The sequence below is a fragment of the Corapipo altera genome, unplaced genomic scaffold, assembly GCF_003945725.1.
Source record: "Corapipo altera isolate COAL_440 unplaced genomic scaffold, ASM394572v1 45, whole genome shotgun sequence".
NCBI lineage: Eukaryota > Metazoa > Chordata > Aves > Passeriformes > Pipridae > Corapipo > Corapipo altera.
In genome coordinates this window covers 23,165,166-23,190,670 of record NW_020884877.1, presented here as the reverse complement: position 1 = coordinate 23,190,670, position 25,505 = coordinate 23,165,166, and the positions used below count along the sequence as shown (strand labels likewise).

The following is a 25,505-nucleotide window of genomic DNA, read 5'->3' as shown; positions in this document are numbered from 1 at the left end:
TTACTGATCGGGCAGGCAAAGGAACTGCCTTATATCTCTCAGGCTGCTGCAGAATATCAGTACAACTGGAGACAGGTACAAGCGTTATTAAAAAAAAAAAAGTTTTGACAATAACAGTGCACAGTCCAAAATAAGACATCTCCCTCAGGAAGCTGAAGGTGATCCACTAAGGGAAACCTTTCTACAGCATGATGGAAAAGTTGAGTGATAGGAATACAGAGTTCCTGTTCTTCAACAGAGATGGAAGAACACTGCAGGAATCAGAACACAGGCAAAGCATCCTGCAGCACCCATCTCTGCCCAGGCTTGAGCAGTTACACAGCTGAAAAACACTGAACAGCTGGCATTAGGCTTTAGATCCATTAGGAGGGATTAATGTAATGATAATTTGCAACTCTCCAGCTCAAATCCTGCCCCAGTGTGATCTCCACTACTGCAGGCTTTGCATCCCTGAGAAATTATCTTGGCTACAAATGAGAAGATCCAGTCTGCAAACTGGATAGAGACCTTGGGAAGGTTCTCTGCATAGAACCAGGCAAAGGAATCCTTTGTTTCAGTGTAAGTGGAGCCCCAGTGATTTGAACCCTTCCCTCTTAGTGCAGGATCTTCCCTTGCAGTGCCAGTCACATCCTTGGGAGGATCCACATCAAACCTCTCTCTGGGTGGAGGGGTGGGCAGATGGGAGCAGCAAGCCTGGAGGTCACAAGAACATCACAGAGCAGATCCCATGACTGATGCCTGGGATAACCCAACTGTGCAAAGAGCACAAGGCCTTTATAGCCCTGGACCATTTCACATGGGCTAAAATCTCAGGTTGAAGTGACAATAAACAGGCAGTGACACCTGACAGGAGATACCCATCTTACCTAACTCATCCCAGACCCACATCACACAGACAAGAGACATATACCAGATAGGACTCTTCCTTCCAAAATCAAACACTCCTTTCACAACACTCCATGAATTCAGGGGGGAGGAGGCTCTGAACAGCCTCTACACACTCTTCAGTAGAGCTGCACTGCAGCATCCAGCAACAGGCAGCACTTTAATGAGGGAAGATGGACTGCTGGTGAGTAACGGGTCAGCATCCACACACAGACCCCTGGAGTCACAGATCCCCTGCTCTCCTTAACTGCTGTAGTGTGTAATGAACTCACGGGCTGAAAAACTTGAGTGAGGCTCTATAGCACAGAAGTTCTCACTTTCCTCATAGTGAAAAGAAGACAACTTATTTACAAAATAAAAAGCAGTTAAATTACTGCAAGAAAAATCAAAGTTTACCACATAGTGTTACAGGTCAAAGAATACTTAAAGCTGACACTGCAGGGAGAGGAGGAAGCCTCCCTCCACACACTGGTACAGCATGTGGGGGGACTGTGTGATGCACCAGATTGGGAGCAAACACTGCTGAAAACTAAAGATCAGTTCCTTGATCCAGTTCACTGCACAAAGATGTTTGCTGGGACCAGAAAAGGGCAGCCTGGAGGTGATAACATGTCCTTTAACAAGTGCCAGGTTAAACAGGTGGCTGGACCCTGGCTGCAGTTAATGAATTCCAGCAGGCAGAGCCCAGTTCAACAGCCAGCCCCAAGGTCTGCTCTGCATCCTGTGCCATGGAGCTCTGCTCACCCCTGCTTCCCAAACTGTTTCAGGTCACCACTTCCATTGATCCACTGGCCTTGAACAGGCAGTGCTATAAATAAGGAGCAGTTAATCAACTACTTAAGTGCCCTTTTTACTGAAAAAAAAAAAACAACACAGAAATGACGTCAAGATGCAAAAAAAACCCAAAAAGCAAACAAAACCCAAATGAGTGAATACAAAGATGATCCAAGAGAGTGCTCCCGGGAATACACTTGAGGCTGAAGTGGCTCAGGGAACAGCCATGCTGGCTGTTGAGTCACTCTCAGTGCTCCTGCTCTGACTCACTCCCCTCCCAGCTGCCAGCTCTGCGCAGTCCATTCAGTACCAACAGGAGTTACTTGTTCAGAGTTCAAGTGCATCTGATTCATCATGAACCATCAAGCCTCTGCAGTCCTTGGAGCTCACTGCCATTCCCTGCTGGCTAGCCTGCTCCCATTCCCCCTGGGAAAGGGAAGGGTCAAAAAGAGACATCTCCCCATCCTTCCAGGTTTTCCTTCTTCCCTCTGCTCCCAGCTCTGGGATGCAAACACAACTTATCATTTAGGATCAGGGTACTGTGCAGATTTACAGTCAAGGCCACAAGATCCTACAGGCTACCTCCTTGCTGCAGCCTAGAAAGAATTACTGGTTTTCTTTTCCCTTCTTCAGACCCAGCTTGGGAATGCACTGTACAGCCTGGCTCTTGCAAACGATGCTTTTTCAGAGGAAGATGCTAGGCTCTCTCAAAACCTAGGAACAGCAAAGAACAAGGTGTTTGCTAACACACTCCAGGAACACAACACAGGAGTGTCTCTTTCTTAGGCACTTGCTCTTCACAGAGCAGTGAAGATCCCACACTTTGCACCTCTTAAGCCCTAAGTAAGAGACTTGCTCTTCCAGTTGTCCCTCCCATGGTCCCTGCACCTGTGACACAGCACTGCTGTGGACACTGCTCTATGTCCACCCAGCTCTTGGAAAACACTGAGAAATGCAAGAGCTGGCAGATCTGGGATGTACTGATAAGCTGCATTAGGCACATGGGATCCTGTGTCAGGAAGCAGATCTGTTGCATGACCAAATGCAATTGGAGTACATAAGCCATGACAAAGCCTTAATTAACACCAGCCCTGCAACCAGAAACCTGCCCTGCCACGTGGCCTCACATCCCAGTTCCACATGCCAGGAGTCCTCCAACCCGAGACACCCCAAACTGGTGCTCAGGAAACTTCTCTCTTATTCCCCTGCTCCCACACATTTCCTGTGTGACCCTGATCTCCACAGCTGTGTCTCAGAGCCTCCGTGTGTTGTTTCACCCCACGTCTCTGGTTTTGGCAGCAAAACTGGCTTAAGCTCCTTCCTTCCTCCCACCTCCACAGTTAAATCCAGAAAGGTGCAAACAGTGGCACAGGGCAAGAACAAAGAAATACTTTGAAAGCTGGTCTCATTGCCATAGGACTCAGGAAGTTACACCCTCATTTTCTTCAGTTGTGAAAGAGGGATATTACCATCTGGGTATAACTTAAATGCCAGTTATCAGAACAGGGTCCCAGGAAGGGAAGCAAACAACAGCAGGTGATCAGACAACAGACAGAGGTACCAAACGGCCAAAATCAAAGAACACATTTTATTGGCCAAAATAACCAAGAAACCATTTTTTTCCAATAAACAAATAAACCCCCCTAACTGAAACCGTGGTAAATCTTTGCTAACAAACTGAAACACTAACAAACCCCACATAAACTTTACTGTTTATGTTCATCCTCTGGAAGTATTACTCCTCCTACAGAAGTTATTTGTTCTCCTTGACCCTCTTGCACCACCAGAAGTAGGAGAATGGAAAAACTCATTCAGGAGAAGAGAAAAAGCACACTGGGAGCCATGAGTCTTTCCACTTAGACAGGTGAAAGAAGCTGTTGGTGTTTGCAAACACCTTACATGGAATTATCTGAAACCAGTAATTTGCCCTTTTCTCAAGATACAAACATTTTACTACACAAACTATAGTTTTGGGGTTTTTTTAATCTCAGGACAAGGGTACAGTTGTGGCCTGTACAGGTTGTTACAACTCAGATGCTTCTCTATTCAGAAATCTTGGAAGTTAAAAAAAACATTAAAAAATTGGTTAGACTGAGTTCTTGAGGCAAATGATCATATTCAAACTCAGCATTTACTCATGTCAGTAAAAAAAATATCAGATAGAGAAAGCAGGCCTTTGAGAAAACCTTGCTCTCCATGGTAACTGAAATCTAGGAGGAAAGATAAAAGTGACAGAGAGAGAAAGAGAGAGATGTGCCAGACACCAGTTCCAATGGAGGAATTCTCAGGAATATTTTCACTAATTTCTCAATTAAGGGGGATACAGAAACCATTTAAAAAGATCTGGTTAGTAAATGGTTATGCAAATCTGTTCAACTTACCTAGGTGAAAATTTAAGAAACAAAAAGGCAAAAAAAAAAAAAGTCTTAAAAAAAAGTAGATATTTACACACTGTGTTTTTTAAAACATCCTGTGTATCTGCACTGAGGTGTGTGCTGTGCACACGTCTTTGAAGGTGTGTGAGCAGCCACAGCCACAGCACCTGACTGCTGGAGCAGGGAAGCTACACTACAGAACTAATGGGAATCAGCTCATGGGAGTTACTGACTATTGCTGCTGTGCACTGAACAGCACCGTGTGTCTGACAGGGGAATTCCACTGGAAACAGAGAGCCTCCTGCCCTAATTTAGACATGATTTTACAAAACATCTAACACCTGTACCACACCTTTTGTAAGAAAATAGAGAGCAGCTTTGAGCTGCAGTTCTTCTAAACTACTGTAGGAAGGCTTCACTAGATACTTCCTAAATTGGCAACCATCTGAGGTAATCGATGATGCTGTTCAAATGAGCATCCTTCATTTCTCTCCGCCTGCACCAACTGTGGCCTCCTTATTGAGTCCTCTGATCGACAAGTCATAAACCACTTCCTCGATCTTCTTGACATCGTATTTCAGGCCATCGTAGCGTTTCCTCAGAGAGTCGTTCTTCAGGTTGAGGAGACGGAAACCAGAATCCAGCTCGTTGATAAAGGCTGAGATGCGGAGAGGGCGGGAATAGTCACCGGCTGTGACACTGTTCACTGCCAGCCTGGCCTGTGAGAGGAGACACACCGGAGAACGTTGGCAGAGCACCCACCCAAATCACACCACTGTCCCCATCAGCTGCTTTACCAAATGAAGCACCTGTGTTCAGGCAGTCAGATTATTTATACTTAGATCTACCTTTTTGCTGCCCGTAACTCTGGATTTTCAATCAAATGACTAATGTAAATCTTGAAAGTATCAGTGAGGAACATGCAGAGAAGCATCTTGCTAGAAGTTCAGATCAAGGTGGTGTGTACCAGAACTTCCAGAACAATTTGGGAAAGCTAAAAAATACATTACTTTGGGGTTTTATGTCAGTTTCAATCCAAAAACATGCATGAGTATCTTCCTTACCAGCTCACTGGCGAGAGTTAATACACCAGAAAGATAGTCTTCAATGTCCAGGTGAAAGCCCCGCTCTCGATCAGCTTCAACTGAGACAAAAACAGAGTGGTGATCAGGTGATGCTGAGCATGACCAAAACCCAGCCAGCTGAAATTGCATTTGTTTACTGGAGGTAATTTGAAATATCAAATTTATGAAATATTATTTCAAAATAAAAGTCAGCATTTTCCTGTATGTATGATTAAATTACTGCCTCTCCTCAGCATTTTTATTCAGCATCTTGTACGTCCTCAGGTGGCAGTGCAAGAGGTTATAATCAATCCAAGAGAATAACTGAATTTACATCAATATACAAGATGTATTTTCCTTATGTTTTTTCAAATCTTTTGCTCCGCGGTGACACAATTCTTTCATGGCAAAGAATTTAATGTTTTCCACCCTTTTTGAACACTAAAAGCAAAAAGTTAAAAAAGTAAGCTCACATCCTTGTGCTACTCTTTTGGTAGATCGACACAATTTGAATGGATGGCCTTCATTGATGGAGAATTTATTAATTACAGGATTAACTTACTCCCAAGTATTTCTGCAACAGCTTCTCGAGTCACTAATGTTTCTGACTCCAAGTAGACTACGAACGCTGCCAGAAACACCAACCGCTGAAGCACAAACCTCCAGTGCTCATGAAATCTGCAGAAGAAACACCAAGTGAAGGTATAAATAAGTAATGTCTGTTACTGGAGCATTAGGCAACAGGCACACATTATGTGTGCATTGTGTTTTCTACCTTTACACAGCATTTTGCAGTATTCTGGGCTTAACAAAATGACACCAGCTGAAAACCATCTCCTTGGTACCCCAGAACTCCATCCCCAGGTTACCAGCCAGACACTCGCATTTGCTTGTCCCTCTCACACACCTAACTCAGCTCCCAGAGTTTTCCAGGTCGGGGTGCCCACAGACAGTCAAGGCTTTCCCTCCCACCTTCTCTCAGCAGATCTGAGCTGACAAGATCCTTGCTCTTTGAAATGTTCTTGCCAGACACTGTCCCCTTCTGGCAGCAACAAAACACACAGGTGACAAGTTCATCTAGTGTCTGCACAACCAAACAGCCATTTCATGACAGATTTAGAGCTCTGCTTCCAGAAATGCCCCAAACCGAACAACTTAACTGAAATTAAGGGAGCAGCAAATGCTCAGCTCCCAGATACAAGGGTCGCTCCAACAGATAATCAATTTCTTCAGCTTTCTTTTTTTTTTTTAAAGAAAGTTTCTAGAAAAATAATTTAATACTGAGTATTCTTTGTGAAAAGTAATAGTGTTTGAGCAAAAGCATTTTTTTATCTATTGACAAAAACCTCATACTTGTCTATCATGATTTACTTTTCAAAGAGAAAGAAGCATTCAGCCCATACACCTTTAAATCACTGTTCCACAGCAATGATGCCAAATGCCCAGGTAATTCCCATATATGTCTGTGTCTGGCTGGGTGTGATCCTGCGCACCTGTAATACTGATCAGCAGGAAATTTGGTCTTCAGAGACTCCATCTGTGTCCTCACTGTACTAAAGTGCTCACGAGCCTTCTGACATTTCTTTGGGACTGAAAAAGAAACAGCACAGCATTCAGGGAATGAGTATATTCAGGAAATGGATACTTGACAGAGACCAGGGGTTTGTAAGCAAGGTTTTCTAGTGTAGACAGTGCCATTTGTGCTTCTTTGTTGTCCAAGACAGCTACTGACCCTTGGAATCCATCTAAGAAGTATTTCTTTCACACCATGAACCACAGAGGTAAAGGAGAAAGAATCCTGAGTTCCAGGCTGTCTGATCTGCTCTGGGTCTTCTGAGTCATACAGTCAATGGAACAGCAACTTTTCTTTCTCCACATTAAAATCTTATCCTATTTTTTTCTTATCGATCAGAGTTAGGTTATGTGAGGTGCAACATCCCTCCAGGTAACTGCATTTCCTGCTTTTTAATGATGTATTTGCAGAAACTGGGTTTCAGTCTGTCCGGTGTGTGTTACCCTCTGCAGAGCAACGATTTCGTTTCCATACCACCCACTGCCACCTCCCGTTTGCCAGCAGGAGTTACAGCCACGCTGCACCAGCAGCACCAGCGACCGACCAGAGGAGTTAGACCAGAACTTCTTAACTGCAGCCCTCTCACAAATCCTGGCCACGGACCAAGGAAGGCCAAAGATCAACCTGACAGGCTCTCCTGCACGTGTAAAAGCCAGGATTATTCACACAAGATCCACAGAAGCTAAACCTGAAAGCTGTGATGGTTTTTATCAAACAAGCCCTAGTAGATGTCACTTAAGCGTGTTTATAAAATTTCTTTCAGTTAATAAAACATAATTTCTGTTTAAAGAAAAAAGGGATGGAGAATAACATGGGAAAAAATAAAAGCTTCAGGAAGCAGAAGGTGTGAGTGCTCTGTGTGGCAGCCAGGATGAAAGACCCATGTGAAGCTCACTGAGAGCTAAGGGCTGCCTCTGTCGTGAGCTGTCACATAGCCAGGGGGGACAGAGTAAGGAACACATTTGCATTTTGGCTTCTAACACAGGAAACCTGTGACAAAAATAAACAATTAACTGTAAAATTAACTGTAAAGGTTTAGACAGAAGTGCCCAACGACAGACACATAACCCCCAAATTCAAACTATCCTTGTACAGGTATCACCACTGATGTTGCTGTTTTGAGAGCAAAGACACTGAGGTGGCTGCCAGGCTCTGGAGACCCTGCTTGTCACCCTGGCTGACATCAGCTACCAGCAGGCTCACACTGCCCTGGGCAACTTTCTGAGCAGTTCTCAAACTCCATTTTGGACAGGGAGTCAAGGAAGCTTATGCAAGATGTCCTTTTAAAAGCCCCTGGCTGGTATGGGGAACTGTCCTCCATCAAACTTCCAACCATGCCATGTTTCTATTGACAGAGCTCACACCACCACTTACCCTTAGGACAGATTGCTCGTGCAAACCCTTCCCTGTTCTCACTGACTGTCTGTTGTTTCCCTGAGTTTTCATCACTCCCCCTCAGTTGATGATGCAGGAATAAACAAAGGAACCAGGAGGCTGCAGGAGGAAGGAAATCTTCTCCCACTTACACTGGCACAAGCAATAACTGGCAGAATGGCTTCTGCTGGAGCTGCACCAACTGCAGCTGCAATTCAGAGCAACACAGCTGCAGTTACTCAGCATTAGTAACTCTGTCACTTGTGAACTTGCAGTAATTAATAGTATTTTTGACCTTTTTATTATTAGTTAGTATATTTTATTTATATTTTAATATTTTTCTAGTTCAACATAGTTTATTAATAGTGTTAAGTTTTCCTTACATCTTGGAATAAGTAAGTGTAAGGCTAAAAAAATCTTCACGTTACAAAGTACAACCAGAACTCTGCTGCAGTGAGAATAACCCTCTCTTTCATAGTTACAGGAGTCGTTGTTTATCCCTTTTTAATCTCCTAATCATTCTAGTTTCTTTGTAAAAACACAGTACTGACTCAAACAACAAGATGCTGTAGGAAGCCAAACAGACATTTAAGGTACTTACACTGCAGAACTACAGCTACTATCAAATAAAACTGTAGTCTGAGCACATGACATCTGACAGGTGCTGTTCTCCCCCAACAATGCTTCTGTTAATTTGCACTCTATTATTCTGCTGTAAACCTTTATCAATCTAAACATTTATTAACTTTCTTTACTACACTGGTAACTGATGACAAACTGACAGGTCTGTTACCGTGAGTTAACTCCTAACCTATTAAGCATGAATTCATTATTTTTGATATTACAAGAACTATAAACTGAGGCTTTGGGTCTTTGGCTTGGGTTGGAGGGTTTTGTTTGGTTTTTATTTTATTTTTTTTTTCTTCAACTCTTCCAAATCTCTTCTCAGACTCTGCAAGTTCCAGGACCAGCTCTGTCCAGGAATTAAAATTAAGTGCAGGAAAACAGCCCCTGAAGTTGTCATCCACATAACATCCATGGGTTTTCACAGCTTATAAAACTGTCTGCTTGTCTAAATAACCAATCAACAGTTCTGACTTCCAGCACTGCCAGATTTCCCAAGCAGGTAGAACTTGCACTTGACAGCATAGGTCAAACCTCAAGTGTTACTAAACACAGACCCTCTCTGAGGCAAGAGGAATTCCAGGCCTCCAGCTCCAGCAGGAGTGTCCTGGTGAACATCAGGCTGAAAACAAGCAGTCAGCTCTGCAGGTGAATAAAACAGCACCTGGGGAGGCTTGTTCTATTCACCTTCGGAGGGTGGCCTGCCCAAATTCCTCTCAAGAGTTTCCAGCGAAGTCAGAATAGTTGCTTCTTCTCAGGAAATGCTGACTAGAAAAAAAAATGCTTTTAAGTCACATATGTAAGTTTATTCCAGTAGTTTCACCAGTGAGCTGAGAAACGGGGGAGCCGAAAGAGCACATCTGACACCAGCAGTGCTGCTCTCATGGCCTGGAGGAAACGGGCTGGCCCTGAAACATTCTGTCAAACATTTTAAAACAAATTTGAACTGAGAGCCTGGAACTAGGCTAGGCACGACCCAAACCTCAAAAACAGCAGAACAATTCTTGCTACCACCCAAACATGCAGCAAGGACAGCTCCTGCTTTTTCGGCCTTTGCAAATTCCATTTGTATTTTGCAACATTAGGTAGATTTTACACACACACAGAGAATGTTTTGTACAAATCAGATTAAAGCCCAGGCCCTTCCCAGTCTACCCTGAGCACCCTCAGAGCTTTCAGGACCGCAAATTTTTGGGGTGTGGGGTGAACGGCTGGGAAGAGGCCCAACTGATACAAAGGCCCAACGAGTGATGATAGAACAATCCATGCACACATCACTTAGAGAGATACCCAACAGCCACTTCAGCATCCCAGGAAGTGAACACCTAGAAAAGAACATGTTGCTCTGCACTGAGATGGGAGCAGAGAAAAAGAGAGAACGGTGCTCCCTAGGGCTGAACGACAGCTTTGTTACTTGTCTGGCTTGAAACCCTCCCCCCGCGGCCCGGGGCAGGCGCAGCGGCACTCACTGTGCTGGAAGCCGGGCCCCTGGTGCACGCCCTGCAACAGCGTCAGGATCTCCCGCGCCGTCTGCTCCAGCGCCTGCACCACCTTCCGGATCTCCTGTGGGCACAGCGCGCCGTCAGCCGCGCCACCGCCCCAGCCCCTCCCGGCGCCCGCCCCGGCCCTCTCCCGTGCCCCCCGGCACCTCTCGGATGTCCTGGTCCTGGCCGAGCGCTCCCTGCAGCGCCGCGAACATGTCGCTCACCGACATGGCGGCGCCGCCTCTCCCGCCCGCGGGGCCTCTCGCCGCCCCGCGCGCCGCCTCAGCGCCCGCGACGGGCTGCCCGCGCACCGCCTGAACGGCCCGAGCAGCCGGGAGGGGCGGCTCGGGCGCGCTGCCCGACCCAGGGAGAGAACTGGTGTCCCCGGGGAGGGAGTCGCTGGCCCCGGCGGTGCTGGTGTCCGTGCCCGTGTGCGCGTCCCGGAGCGGCGGGGCCGGGCCGGGCCCGGCGGGGCCGCGCGAGGGCCTCGTTGCTGGGAGACGGCGTCCGGCCGCGCGGCGCCGGCGCGAGAGCAGTGACGCCCTTCCGGCGGAGGCAGCATGGCGGACACGGCGGCTGAGGCCGTGAAGGCCCCGCCGCTCCTGGCGCTGGAGCCGCGGCTGCAGCGCGAGTTCCAGCAGAAGGTGCAGCGGTCCCGCAACAAGCGGGCGGCCAAGGTGAGTGGCGCGGCGCGGCGCGGCGCGGCGGGGGTGGCGCGGCGCGGCGGGGCGGGTCCCCTCTCGGTCTGACGCGGCCGCGCTGTGCCCGCAGGAGGAGCTGACGCCCGGCGTGGTGTTCGTGGGGCACCTCCCGCGGGGCCTCTGCGAGCCGCAGCTCCGCGAGTACTTCGGGCAGTTCGGGACGGTGACGCGGCTCCGGCTCTCCAGGAGTAAGAAGGTGAGTGAGAAACTGCGGCTGCCGCCCGAGCCGGGCCGGGCGGCGGAGCCCTCAAACCCGGTCGCCTGCGGCTGGACCGGGCGGGCTCTGTAACACCCGGGCTCCCTCCTTGAGCCAGCGGCCACGCCCGGAGGCTCCTCCGCAGCCCCCTCCGCCTGTGCCCCACGTGGGACGCGGCGTTCCCGGTAGCGCCGGGCTCTGCCCCCGACCGCGCACGGGCGGCTCGGCCGCGACTCCTGCGGCCCGTTTTCCGTAAGTAAATTCTCTCCTGTGGGGGATGTTGCCAGAGCGCACCAGTTCGTGAGACGTCGCGAAACGTCACTATTCTGCTCTAGGTTTCTTGTTGCTTTGTGTTCAATTATTCTTCTCGTTTCTGGATTTGCCATCACGTTATGAGGCTGCTGTATAAGCAAAACAGTAGCCGTGAGGGGCAGCTGTGTTTTTTAACAAGTATGTGCTGGTGAGCTGTTTATTTCATGTACAAACACGTATTTTACAAATAACATAATACCAATTTAGGCCTAAACCTGGTGCTTTTCGTTATTTCACTGAACTTTTTGAAATTACTTGTGTTTAGCTGGTGAGGGGTTATGACTTTGAGAGAATAAAATAATTTTGATAGAGCTTTTCGGGTACCAAAGCATTGTTTCAGGTTTATCTCTGTCGTCACTCACAGACTGGAGGCAGCAAAGGCTACGCATTTATAGAGTTTGAGTGTGATGACGTGGCCAAGATTGTTGCAGACACAATGAACAACTACCTGTTTTCTGAAAGACTGCTCAAGTGTAAGTATAAGCTGAAGTGTAAGTCCTCTAATGGGGAAAGGAAATTCGGAGGTATTTCCGCTATTTTTTTCAGACTGTTCATAGAACCTTAGGGGTTTTTTATGAAGTTTTTTCCCAGAAGTATTTTCTGTGGGATTAAGCCATCCTTCCTTCCTTTCTTTTCTTCATGTATAAAGAAGATTCTCCGCAGCCCTTTGGTCAGCACTGCTGTTTTTAACTCTGGGCTGATAATGCTCACGGTGTGATTCTGTAACCTGAAATCTCAGGGAATGGTTGGGTTTGCTGTGGAGGCAGCAAATGTGGAAACTCCTCGTTGTTTGTAACTGTTGCAGCTGTTGTCTGTAAGGTCAGACATAAGGGGCTTTTTTGATTACAAGATTAATGAAATCAGTGAGTTTCTCAGATGCGGTGACAGTAACACTTGCTTTGTAAAGAATTATGAGCTGTGTGTTGTTGTAAAACAATTATCTGTGATTTCTCTGGGTGAAACTGAAGTGTTCTTTCCATCCATCCTTCATCAGTTCTCCCAGTGACTGAGTGTTCAGTTACATGTTCTGTGTTGCTCAGATGCTGCACCGCTGACAGCGTTGTCACAAGGAGTGAGCGGCGTTGTGTGGGTGTGTCTGGGGGGAAGGGGAGCTCTGCTGTGACCTCCTGTCCCGTGTTTGTGGTGCAGGTCAGTTCTTACCTCCTGAAAGGGTCCATGAGGACCTCTTCAAAGGCTGTGACAAAATATTCCGGAAGCCTTCCCAGCCGGCGGTCCGGCGGTACAACAGGATCCGCTCCCTGGTGGAGAAGGCCAGGATGACACAGCGCCTGCTGCGGAAGGAGAGGCTCTTACGGAAGAGGCTGGCTGAAAAGGGGCTCGATTATGACTTCCCAGGATTTGTAAGTTTGGCGCCATTTCCATGAGTGTTTTGTGCAAAATGTGTTTCTAGGGCTGTGCTAAATACAAGAAAATCACCTGTCTTGTGTGGAACTGGCAAAAGTGCTGGAGCCTCGGGGAGGTACAAGCAGTTAGACCTTCTGTGGCTTAGTACTGGAGTGCAGTTCACTGGAGAGCAGCAGGGGCTTTGCCTGAGCCCTGTGGGAGGCTTTGGCAGGGTGGAGTTTGAAGGCAGGTCCCAAGCCCAGAGCTTCCATCCATAGACCCTGCCCACACTAACCGGGATGTCACTCCTCTGCAGGGGGCTTGGGTCAAGAGCTTGAGTTGTAAGCAATGCTGTTTAACATGGTGTGGTTTTAAAAATGCACAGGAGCAGCTTTTCTTGTGTTGCTTTGGGTGTTTTTGTTCAAACCAGATCACCTCTGTGTCAATCTATTTACTGTAACAAAGAAACCTGTGAACTGTTAGGTGACTGTTTGCAACTTCACACAAGGAAGTTTGTAGTGATCCACCTAATCTGTCTTACTTCCTAGGCTACACAGGCCCTTTGCAAAGAGAGGAAAAAAGTTAAAACATCCAAGAAATCAAAACTGAACGTTTCTTTGACCAGCCAGGTAAGACGGACTGACTGGTCCTGGTGGTGTCCAGTACCACACTCTGCCATTCACACCAGGGCAGATGTTTCAAGTCTGCAACTGGCATCTTCATCTTGATATCAAAAACCTTGACATTGTTTGCTTGAGAGATTTTTGTGCCAGTAGCTCCTTTGAGATATATTAACACTCTTGAACAAGGGAGGGCGGTTGAATCATCTCGGTTCTTTCTCCCATGGGAGTGTTCAGCAGCAAGGGCTTCTGCTCAGTATCTTGTAACCAGCAATGCCCATCCCATGGTGCCCCCAGGTAGTGGTGGGTCTGCTGTCAAACTTGGCTGTTCAGCACTCACTCTGCTGGGGACAGGCACCTGTACACCACCTACACCTGTGCTTTAACCTGTATGAAATGATCTGGTATCCTGCTGTTGGTTTGCCCTGTGTTACAGCATCAGCCTGTTTTGGAAAAAAGGAGGTTGAATTGTGAACAGTCTAGTGCAGTGTGTCCCCATTTACATACTGTGCTGTCCCTTCTACCCCGTGCTATTCAGGCATGGTATTTGGTGTTTTGGAAACAAATGCCAGCTAAGAGCAGCATTAGGATGAAAGGGAAATTCAGGTCATCAGGACTGAGATTTGGGATACTGACAGTCTAAAAAGGTCTGTAAGATTTTGTTTCATCACTGTTGTGAGTTGGGTTTTTTTGTTTGTTTGTTTTATTTTGAATGTTGCTGGATTTACTTGTAATAATTGGGACATGGCTGATTGTGAGGGATAACTTGTACATTCTGTCAGCTGAGTTCTGAGGTCTTACTGAGATAACAAAGATGGGATGTTTCAGCTCTGCTGGGGGGTTGATTGTGGAATTTCTGTGTGCCAGTCTCAGATATACTTCCCCCCGTCACCCTGATTCTTTTCCTCTTGGCTTTCATGGTGCTTTGAGTCAGGAGATACAAAGCTTAAAAAGCAAATGTGCATAATGACTTGTTAGAAAATGTAAATTAATTTACATTTGTCTTTTACATACACTTTTTTGAAGGTGACACTTTTGTCTGAAGAAATAACATCTAAAAAATAACTGGTTATAAAAAAAACCAATTTTCCTTAACATGTGGAAATTCTGAAGGAGAGGTGGACTGAGATGCCTTGTGGTAGTGCAGGAGCAGTGACAACTTTCTCTGGCAGGTGGCTTTGCAGTGAATCATGTTTTTCTGATCTCTTCAGGATCCTACTCCAGTCTGTACTCCTGCAGTGCTCGAGCGCCGGAAAGCTGCTCAGCTGGATGATGATGCAGAGGATGATGAAGTAACTCTCCGACTGCCCCCTGCCAGTGTTAAGAACACTGTGCAGAGGCCAAAGAAGCAGCCAAGGAAAAGACCGAACCTGAATATACAGAAATAGACTTAAAATTTTAGGGGCTATAGCCGTGTTTTCCCTCAACTTAAAAACTGTTGAGGTGGACCTTCTAGTGGTTCTGCTGCCCTGGCTCTGTTCATCCTGACTAGACTGTTTAGTCTTTCCTAGGCAAGGACTGTTCACAAATCCTCCCCTCTTCTGTAGCCATCAGAAGACCTATGGCCTTCTCTGCCTTTGAAGATTTTCTTGACTTTGTGCTCACAAGTGCCCGTGCTGTGACATGGCTACAGTCGTGCCGGAACCTTCAGTTAATTTTGTAACTTGACTCTAGTGCTCACTATTTGGAAAGAAAATGTGAGGCTGTCCATTCAGAGCTTGCTGAGGAAAGCAAATGTATCTTAGATTTATAATTAATGATAGGTTATTAAAAAAAACACCATTTTTCAACTTTGTTGGCTCTGGTAGTGGTTCTTCTGTTTAACCCACTGTCTGTGTTTCTTGTGAATTCTCACATTTTGGACAAATACAGGGCAAGAGATTTTTTTTTTCCCCCAAGGAAGACATTCCATGAGTTTCATCTCGTGTTTGTGATTAGTCAAGATCTGCCTGTACTGTCTAGGGCAGAGGTAGAATACCACAGTGCCTGAGCAAGCCAGTGCCTTTCAGCCCTACTTTCAGCAATGCCTGGGAAACTGCCTTTGCCAGAATATGGAGTGGTTGCAGACAGCTTGGAAAGGCCTTGGATTAGGAAGATGGGGAGAAGAGACAGAATCAGATGGCTCAAGTCACTCACATTCAAGATTCCCATTCCTTTCACTGTGCAGGCCAAAGATTAGTGTTTGAGTGTCACCCACCACAGGGTGACAGAGCTGGTGGCTGGTGGCTCAGCCAGAGTCACATTCATTCCTCACCCACTTCTGTAAAAGGCATTTCACTCTGCAGAGGTCCCAGGTGGCTCCTGCTGACGTACTGCTTTACCTCGGGGCTGGCCATGCAAAGGTAGCTCCAGGGTTTTGTGTGCCACAAATGTGCTGTTGCCTGGTTCAGAAAATATTCAAGGGCCTGCGAAGTGTGGCTGCTTTTAGGAGGGCTTCTTGCTGAGCTGTAGAGAGGAGCAAATGGTGACAACTAGCTTAGATAAAGCTGTTCTTAGGGTGAGCCAGGCTCTAAGAAGATGCATCAGTAATCAGAGCAGTCTGGGTTCTATTGGCAGTTCTGTTGTCCCTGCAGCACCTCGTCCCTGCATTTTAGTTTCACTGCCTGCATGAAACAAGGGTATCTTCTGCTTCAGGGGGCAATAAGCACATTGCAATATTGCAATAAACATCTGGGTGGGTGAAACAGGAGTGGGAAGGCAGGTTTTGTATGAATTCAGAGAACTGAGTGTAGCTTTTTGTTCTGCATTAAGATTTATTTTTGTTCCAGCTAGCTTGTCATAGAGCTGATGGCAGATATCCAGTCCTGTTTGAAAAGGCAGTTTGACTGTGAACTTAGAATTTGGATTTTATTGCAAATCTGAGACCTGTAGGAATTCCAGTTTGGGTTCTGTGGCACTTACTTAGCCATGATCTTTTGTTGTCTGAGATTAAACACTCTCTGCTGCTGTTGGCTGCAGGTCAGGTTTGGCAGAAGGTTTCAGAGGAAAGCCCAGGTGATAATAACTGGCTGCTCAGGTAGGTGGCTGGCACTAATTCCCTGGCTATTTTAAGACTGGAGTCCTGGCAGAGGAGGACAAATCTAAACAATTGGCCTGGCTAATCCTGATTTATCCATCCTGATCACTTGAATAGTTGTGAGGTTGTAATAACATTCTCTTGGTGACTCAAATTAGACCATTCTCCGTTGTCACCCTAAACTGTCGAGGAAGCCACTTGGGTGAGTGTGTCTTTATGTCAAACACTTGTCACCTTGGGCATGCCAGAGAAATCAGTTCACCGGCCCACTGGTCATGGACACTCCTTACCTTTTAATAGTGTTGCTGTGTACATCTGCAGGCTTTCTTCCCTCTGCATTGTTTGATGTGAAACAGGCAGTGCTTGCACCTCAAATCTGTGGAAAATACATCCTCAGCTAAGATGTGAGATACACGGGATCAGAAATTGCTTATCTGTTCGTAACTGATGTGCAGCTCTGCAAGAACTTCTAGCTTGACATCATACAGCTGAGAGCAGCAGAAAAAAAAAAAGCAATTTCTTTTAAAATCCATGTTCCTAACTTTGTGTTGGGCCAATAAAGATGGCTGTTGGGTCAGGAAGAACTAGAAATGTGGCTGGACTTTCTCCTGCCGGGAGCTGAATCTCTCGGGCACAGCCTGACACCGGGGGGCAGCATGCCTCAGCTGTGGACTTATGCTGCAGGACAAGGTTTCCTGGGAAATGACGGTCGGCTGTATGAAGAAACCCGTCTTGTCCAGGCAGTTTGGAGTGACTGGCTGCGTTGGTGTGACTCATGTGTCTCTAACGAGGTTTAAGAACATATGAGAAACCTGGTATGGATCTTAATCAAATATGCCCATTTCTGTGGTGCTACTCCTTCCTAGGCTGTTGAGTTAAAGATGCTCTTAAGAGAACTTAAGTTTATCTAGAGTAACTTCTCCAGTGCAGTTTCCTGTTCACCAAAGCCTGGACATCCCCCTTCCTATGCTTCCCATTCCAACCCTTTGGCCTGCATTTTGAACCCAGAGTTGCATTGTTCCTGCTTTGCTTTTGTTGCTGTGCTCCTCTCTGTGCCCACTGTTCTGCCCCTGCCGTGTCCACTTGTGGCTGTCTTCTGTGTTTGACTCAGTGGATTCTTTTCATGCCGCTTGCAGTGCCAGGGCTATCCTGTCTGGCTGCATGAGCTTCCAGGGGCTTTGGCTTCTGCAGGTCTCTTGGACAGGTTTGTTCCTTTAAGCCAATACCCTGGCTGCTGCTGACTCTCCATGTTCACATAGCAGTGTGAGCCTTGATGGGAAGACATTCAAGAAAGCTGTGCTTACAATAAGGTTGCTTCCTGCTGTAATTTTCCTTTCCCTTCCTTTTGTTTGTTCATCTTCCTTCAATTGAGATCAGCTTAGATGGCAGTTCTGAAAAGCAAGGAAACAAAATTCTGTTTTGTTTGAGTAAAGCACAACAATATCCAGGCTACAGCAAGGAACTCTGGGCAGAAGGGCAGCTTTTCTTGGTGATAGGTTCTGTTTTTAGGCTGCCTGTGTTATTAATATACTGCTGTCCAGGGAGATGTACGTAAGCAGAAATTCAGACACCTGATACTTGCCAAACATAGTTTCCATAGCAAGTGGACAGACATGCTGTGTCATGAGTTATGCCTCAGTGCCTGCACTGATTTTATTTTCTCATCTCTGCAGTCGTTTGATCATTCATCTTGGACAAACACAAACCTCCTGGCCACTGATTTTAGGGCAGGCTCTGAGTTGTTTTTACTGGGATGCTAGGAGTGTTGGGGCTGTGGGTTCAAGGCATGACTTGCAAGTTCTCTGCCTTTCAGTAATGAATGACTTTGTGGAGCTGTTTTGCTGAACACTTACGTATGTATTACTGTTTTCAAGCTTCAAAAACACATGCTAGCCAAGCCTGCTAATTTACACTCATTTATTTTAATTTCTCTGTTTTGCAGGAGGGGAAGCTGGTTTTAAGAGTGCTTAGTATTTCCCAGCACATGAAGTACTGGAAGTATAAGAAATATGGGGGTTGGGGAGGGTGGGGGAGAAAAGCAGAATTGGCTGCGAGATAGAGGGGAGAAAGGAATGATGAAGCCAATGTTCACCTCTCAAGAAAAAGGCACTGGTGCATTGGCAATGTTAGACTGCTCAAAATTAAAGATGCAGTTTTATGTTTCCTTACTTGTTTTGCCTGTCAGATGTGCTGTGGGATGCCCAGGCTGCACAGAGCATAAGGAGTGTGCTGCAACCACGGTCCAAGTGCTGGTGCTTGCTCATGATCAGAGTGGAGGAGCAGAGCTGGCTGGGCAAGTGACACTTGCTCTTGCCAGTATCAAGCCTGTTTGCTTGCATACCTGGCTTTTCAAAAGGCTGCAGCCCTGAGGAACAAGGTTAAAACCTGCCTGCAAATAGCTCATGGTGCAAGGGAGGACCTGGGCATGGCTCTGAGGGGTGACACGCTCTCCTCTCGAGTAACGCACCAGCGAGGCAGAGGGTACCTCTAGCAAATTCCCCCTCTCCCAGCTTTCCCTTTGGAGTGTTGGGATGTTTGGTTCTCACTTTGCTGTAGGATGCAGCTGCCTGGGGTAGGGCTGTGCTGTGTGAGGTGCTGTGCACATCCCTGCCCTGGGCAGGGTGTTTCAGGTGAAAGCTGGACAAGCAAGTAACAGGAGTAGAGTGAATGCGATCTCCATTATGTGTTTTCCAGGAATACCCATGAGTCCTCTTGGACCAGGCTCCTTCATTGTCCAAGACACTGTTCAAATACATCCTGTTTTCCTGACTTTACAATCTAACCCCCAAATTCTTGAAATGTTCAACTCTAGGCAGCAATAATCTGCACCTTCTTAGCCAGAGACATGTTGGGGACCACCCCAGGGTGCTGCTGGAACAGTGGGGAGGCCATTCTGAGCTGCTGCCTGGCATGGCTAATGCAGGCACATCCCTCCCCGCAAAGGCCAGCAGCTGTCAGAGCAAGCTGAAGAAATGGCTAACTGTGTGAGTGAGAATTCTTAAAGTGAAACACTTTCTCCCATGCAGAGTACAGCAAGGCCTCTCATCACTTCTCCCACCCAGCATTAATTAAGCATATGGCAGAGGCAGAGATCTTGACTGTCCTGGGAACCTTGGACTAGTTGTGGTCAGTACTCATGTGGCTCTTCTGTGCTGGCAAAGGATAAACTACACAGAAGCTCCTACATAAATCTTGGCTCTGAATGAGGAAGAAAATGCTGGTTTATAATTATCTTCAAATTTGTTGCTGAAGAGAGCAGGCAGGATTGGGAGGATGAACACTGCAGGACTTTGAGACAGTAAGGCACTGGGGTCACTTCCTTTCCCTGGTTGCACGTTTGACCCTGCACTTGACCCATTACATGGAGTCTAGGGCCTGGCCTGGATTTGAAACTTGTTGTTTTAAAGAACAGGAAGGAAAAAAAAAAATCTGGATTTTACGGTCGTGATTTTGGAAAGCCCTGCCCTGTTTTTTTCTGTGCATTTTTCCAGTGCTGACTGAGAGGAGGCTTGGTGAGCAGCTACAGACCTGGAAATCAGGCTGCTTGCTCTGCAGTGTGGCGTTGCTGCCAGTTTCCCACAAGGGCTTGCACAAACCCAGCAAGTTTGCATGTGTGTTGTTTTTTTTAAAAAAAGCAGAGAAGTAAGTTGCTTCTGTCAGAGTGGCTTCGCAAGGCTGAAAGCATTGCACCATTTTGAGAGTGAAGGCAGTACTTTGCCTCTCGCTCCTGTACTCAGTTACTGTTTCTCACAGAAGGCAGTCTGCAGTGGGGGGTGAGCAGAGTATGTGCCAGCTGTGCAGCAGCAGCACAGCTGCTTTGTTGCCCATAGCATTTTTATTTCTATTGATGTGAGAGCTGGAAGGGATCGGGTGTGATTTTCAGGTGCTGGGCTATGTTTGCAGGTCTGCCTGTTACAAGGGCTGGGTTCATCTGCCCAGACACAATGGGCAGAGGAAATGTAAGACAAATCTATAAGGCTTTTCCCTGAGCTATCCCACACAAAGATGTGGTGTTTGCAATTTATTAACTGGACATTGCTTAAAGTGCATTCTATTGAATTGTATCCTGAAAAACAAATTCCAGGTTTGGAGCTGCTGGAGCTTTGTTACTGGTCTGGCCAGAGCTATGCAAGTGCAAGGGACTAGTTTGAGAGTCATTACGGATTCTCCTAAGGCAAACCTGTCTGTTGGTGTAATGTCAGTGCAACCAGATGAATCACAGCCCAAGTTTTTATCCTGAGAACTACTAGCTCAGCTTTTTTTCCCCATCAGCTCATAATTTTACAAGATGAAATCCCACCATGTTAATATATAGTGTAGAATCAATCAGTTGGTTGTTAAGACTCATTTGGAGTTGGTGATTTGGACAATTGGTTTTGGGTGAGCTGCCAGTGTATGTTTGCTGTGTTGCCATTCAATGTCAACCCTCCCATTGCATTCTGCAAGAGCTTCCATTAATTTTAGTAGAAATCTGCATTTGGGGTGAAGGGTGACCTAATCTTTAGAAAGGATCTTAATCCACTTAGCCTTTCTTGCAAAGCTCAGCGTTTTTTCCTTGTCAGGAGCAGACTGCATTCCTAACCTTGATGTGTCACTTTCCAGTTGGCTTAATATTTGGGTGAGGATAAAAAGGAAATGTTGTTCAAAGATTAAAAGAACCCATGCTGCTAAGGTATGTGCACGTGTGATATGCAAGTATAAAAAAAAAAGAAGATATGAGCATAATTGTGTTTGGGTGGTGGAAACAAAATATAATAACATCAGCAGATGACTATGGAAAACAAGTACAGGAAGAGGTAAATCCATTTGAAACAGTGTAAGTGGGAAATTATGAGGGAAGAGGAAATGGGGCTGAAATGTTGTTTAATGTAAATTTAAGTGCAAGACAAAAATAGGACTCTTGTAAGTTTGACCTGTAAACGTCTCTTCCCAGGGGCCTGAGGGCAGCCAGGAAAAATACAGTCTCTGATACAAATACAAGACCTAGTGCCCATGCCTTGGTAAGACCAGAGATCATCTTCTAGGCTACTGCATTAATTCTAATGCAGCTCAGAAATGGTGGAAAATTGTTGCCAGTAGCCTGTGTTCAGTTTTGGGGGGTTTAAGCTCAGGCTCTGGTCACAAAACAAAGAATTCCACAATTAACACTAATTGGTACCTTCCTTGATGTTTTGGTCAGGGAGAACGAACTGTTCCCTGCCTCCCTGGAGGCAGTCACTCCAGGTCAGGGGAAGAGGCCCATGGGGATGTTGCCTGGCTCACAGGACCTTCATGCCAATGGGAAATCTCTAATCAAACCCAAATCACACTTCATGAAGACTACCTGCTTTGTACGTGATGTTTCTCCTTGGGTGGCCAAATGTCTGCAAGAAGTGAGCACGCGCAGACGTGCCCATGTGCACACGATGAGCCTTGAAGCCATTTGCTCACATCCCTTTAATCAAAACCTCCTGCTTTTGCATTTTCTTTTCTGTTTGGTGACTGAAGCGCAGCTTCATGTGCCTTCACGTGGGAGTTAAGTGGGTCAGTGGGATGCTTTGTTCGTGGCAGCTCTCACGTGGAAAAAGTCCGATGCAAAACGCTGAGGCTTGGCAGGAAAGTGCCAATTAAAGATAGCGGTGGAGGAGCGCATTGTGTGAGCTGAAAGTGCTCAGATCTGGGGCTGTGACAACTGTCATGTGCAAAGGAAAGAACGAAGAATTACTAAACTTGATGTTGATCTGAAGTACTGTTTCCCTGTTTCCAGTGTTTGTTCTCACACAGTATGGATGAGGAGTTCATTCCCTGTTTAACAGGTGAGTGGTAGAAGAGATGAGTCACACAAGGAGCCTATGCCAGGGTGGGATCAACAGCACTCAGAAGCTGGGTACCTGGGCTTCTCCTTGTGTTGGCCCATGGTATTTATCTGCCAGCAGCAGTCCAGCCTTCTCCTTAGCACTGCACAAGTCTGTTCAGATGATGTGTTCAGGGGATTTAAGTGCCAGGAGATGGCAAAGGGAGAGATGCAATGCTACATCAAGTCAAGTGAAGCTGTTCTCCCCCTCAGCCATGCAAGTGGTCAAGTTGGGACAGAACATAAAGGAAATGTGGCTTTCTAAGTCTGCATGGTGGTGTGCTAAACTCTAGAGAAGCAACTCAGGGACAGCCAGGTTTTGATGCTGCTGTCCTCTGCTGTCATGGGCAGCTACATCATCATACTGTCATTCTTAAATAAACACATTTCTCCTTGGAGCACTCGGCCCTCAGATTCCTGAAAAGATTTTATGCAAAAGGGCCCTGAAGAAAGGGGCAAGACAGATCACTCAGCCATAGTCAGTGTTTCTGCTGAAATAGAGCCAGTCCATCCCTCTACTTCCCACTAGTTCTGTTTTATTGTTGGATTTTTGTTTGAAAGAGCAATGTGGGTAATTGAAAGCTAGTCTTATATTTCTTTATTTTAAAAAGCTTTCTGACTTTGCTTTGCCCTTACTTAAAAGCTTTCTGTGCCCTTGCTGCAGATGTCCCTAAGTTCATCTTGTGTTTCACCCTGCAGGTGGACTTGTTTAGCACGTGTATAGGCATACACCTGCTCAACAAGCAGGGAACAAAGTGCTTTGCAGGTGGACTGATTAGAGAGATACGTGCTGCCTCACTGGGAATAGTACCCTCTCAGGAGACAGATGTTCCTACCTTTCTGTTGCACTAGTCTGATTTGGAGATCCATGTGTGAGACAGGTAAGTAAACGGATATCTTTCAGAAATGAGAGTATAGTAAAAAGTATCCTTTTTTAGGGATGCTATGTATAAGGGTATTGCCAAATGCCTGCTGTTGAGCCACTGGTAGTGAAGGCCTTGTCAAGAAGTCACATGTGATGGTAGCAGCTCCTCCAGTGGTTACTGCTGTTTCCTTCATTTAGAGAGTCCTTTCTGCACCCCAGGATAAATCCCCAAGGACTGGTTAGCAACAGCATAGTTGTTTCCTAACAATAACTTTGGGGAAGCTGAATTATCCCTGCAGATTGGATTCCATCCAGAAGCTTAGATCTGGTTGCCCTTGGGGTATCCTGATGTGCCTTCATGGTGGGTTTCCACTGAGAGCCATCACAGGCAATGGATGTGCAGATCTATCATAGGTGTGCTGGAACTAAGCAGATGGATATCCCTGGGAAAGTCAGTGGACTGTACAGGGTAATCAAGAACCTCATCTGAGCAGAACTGAAGAATACTGAGATTAATGTTAAGAAACCTGAAGGGCAAGAATCAGAACAATGCCTTCACCTCCTTTTTAAAAAATTTGAAGAAAGCTTTCAAGTTACAATGTATTCTGGACTTCTTTTTCCAATGAAAATGAGGCTTATGTGATCAGTCTGTCTGTCTGCTCCTATTCAGCTGTCAGGCTAGCCCCCTCCTTTTTCCCTCTCAACATTTAGGGGGGAGGAAAGAATCTCAAGTTTCATGAGAACTGGAAGAGAGAAATAATCATTGCCAGCCTCAGGGGAAGGCAGGAGGGGAGCTCAGGCATGGTATGATCCCTTTGGCAGAAGGCTGCCCTTGGACATGCATGTGTACACAGCCATGGACAACCACACACTGTGCTGCCTGTGTCCCCTTGGAGGGGACTGTCACAGGAAGGTAGGGCTGCTGAGAGAACAGGGCAGATTAGAGGGACAAAAACCACAGATCTGTGGGAAACTAAGCATCATTGGTGCTACTGCTCATGGAACAATTTGGTTATCTTAAATATAGGCAGAAACTGTTCTAAAAGTCTTTGCAGGGAGCCAAGGAAACAGTCACATAATAACAAGAAAAAAAATCAAAACATTAGTGCTGATTAGGTGACAAATTTATTTCTGTGCACAGACTTTACCTGTTTTATAATAAAAATGTGAAGAAAACACATGGAAAAAGACTGTGTCCACAATCTTTTTATTAATTGCACAGTGAGGAAGCTTTTAAGTTTTGCAGTTGTCCCCTAAGTCTTGCAACAAAAAAGAAAATAAAAACCATATTTTCTATGCAAGTGTTATCTAGGAGGGGAGGAGAAAATACTTAAAAACTACGCCAGATGTATTTCTCAGCATTTCTTTATGAAGCTTTAGGCTGTTGGTCACTGTCAAACAGTGACCGTAAAATCACCAAAAGTAAGAATCTGTGAAGAAAGGGCAAACATACAATTATATCAGAAGGAATATTAGGAAATCTCCAAAGTAAATGCCTCTCTATTGCAATACTGAAGAGAAAGAATTCACAGCAAATGTGATACACAATTATTGACTTCTTACTAAAATGAAATTAAATATTGCTTATCGTAATTCAGCTAACTTAGAACTATTCGGTCTTTATCCAATTTTCTTGCTCAAAATGGATTGTGATGGTATTTTGGGAACAGAGGGAACTATCTAGTGTCTGAGAGAACTTTGCCTGTAGTTGTAGCAGATCCAGCTGAAGTGGAAGGATTATTGGTCCTTTATTAATGTACCTGTGACCTCTGTCATCAGCTGCAGTTGGGAGACAGCACAGAGTCATAGAATCAGCCGGGTTGGAAGGGACCTCCGAGATCATCAAGTCTGACCCTTGATCCACTACCGCTGCGGTAGTGCAAAATGAGAGCAGGGAAAACAACTGGAGTCCTGGTTGCAGAACTGCCAAATGAGGGAGGGAAAGCACGGCACAGGGACTGTGCCTCCTCTGGGTGCAGAGTGATGGTAACATGGGGACTGGGAAGCCACAATAGGTGAAGCAGAGCTGTTGCATCTCTAGTGTGGGTAGTGCTTAGCCAGTTAGGGCTCTCAGGAGATTAGCTACTGCCTGGGGGTGAGAACCATGGTAATTTCTAAAGCTGGTTTGTAATCACCTGCTTTCAGTTTACCCAGAGCTGGCATCCTTTTAAGCACTAATATCCCCAGCTTTCTCTTGACATCTGTGCAGCCTTTTCCAGAACTTATGTGCAGCCTGTGCCGATGGCTTCACTCAAAGCAGCAGTTTATGTATTGCTCTCAAACCTGAGGGAGGAAAGGAACAAATTACAAAATCTAGGATTATTTGGAGAGAGCTTGCCAGAAACAATTTCTGTGCCAAAATTGTGAGCCAAGGAGAAGGGCATTATTATTTCAAGAAGTTATGAATGAAAATGAACCATTTGTTCCACATAGAGCTCTCCCATATGAACTGTTTTGATGGCTCA

At 46.1% G+C, this 25,505-nt stretch overlaps 4 protein-coding genes across 21 annotated transcripts in view; 3 read left to right on the top strand and 1 right to left on the bottom strand.

Annotated features, from left to right (window-relative positions):
• The window catches only part of LOC113944302, a 53,908-nt gene extending 48,217 nt beyond the window's left edge, over positions 1–5,691 (top strand). For all 6 annotated transcript variants that reach the window (XR_003526636.1, XR_003526635.1, XR_003526634.1 and 3 more), the window contains one exon: positions 5,596–5,691. The gene's annotated coding sequence lies outside the window, so the exon portion shown is untranslated. The remainder of the gene's footprint in view (positions 1–5,595) is intronic.
• TSN (translin) lies at positions 3,218–10,451 on the bottom strand. The gene is made up of 6 exons (XM_027637263.1): positions 10,318–10,451; positions 10,139–10,232; positions 6,592–6,688; positions 5,661–5,776; positions 5,099–5,178; positions 3,218–4,753 (listed from the first exon to the last, which is right to left on the bottom strand). Exons 1-6 carry the CDS (start codon positions 10,381–10,383, stop codon positions 4,517–4,519), a joined length of 690 nt encoding a protein of 229 aa, XP_027493064.1. The 5' UTR covers positions 10,384–10,451; the 3' UTR covers positions 3,218–4,516.
• A 240-nt stretch (positions 10,452–10,691) lies between these two features.
• NIFK (nucleolar protein interacting with the FHA domain of MKI67) lies at positions 10,692–15,120 on the top strand. The gene is made up of 6 exons (XM_027636838.1): positions 10,692–10,830; positions 10,925–11,050; positions 11,727–11,835; positions 12,512–12,723; positions 13,255–13,335; positions 14,538–15,120. Exons 1-6 carry the CDS (start codon positions 10,714–10,716, stop codon positions 14,712–14,714), a joined length of 822 nt encoding a protein of 273 aa, XP_027492639.1. The 5' UTR covers positions 10,692–10,713; the 3' UTR covers positions 14,715–15,120.
• Positions 15,121–24,835: 9,715 nt separating this feature from the next.
• The window catches only part of CLASP1 (cytoplasmic linker associated protein 1), a 179,079-nt gene continuing 178,409 nt past the window's right edge, over positions 24,836–25,505 (top strand). For 2 of the 13 annotated variants that reach the window (XM_027636827.1, XM_027636824.1), the window contains exon 1: positions 24,837–25,026. The gene's annotated coding sequence lies outside the window, so the exon portion shown is untranslated. Of the gene's footprint in view, positions 25,027–25,505 lie in introns of all 13 variants that reach the window. The other 11 variants (XM_027636832.1, XM_027636837.1, XM_027636830.1 and 8 more) reach the window with 9 other exon arrangements.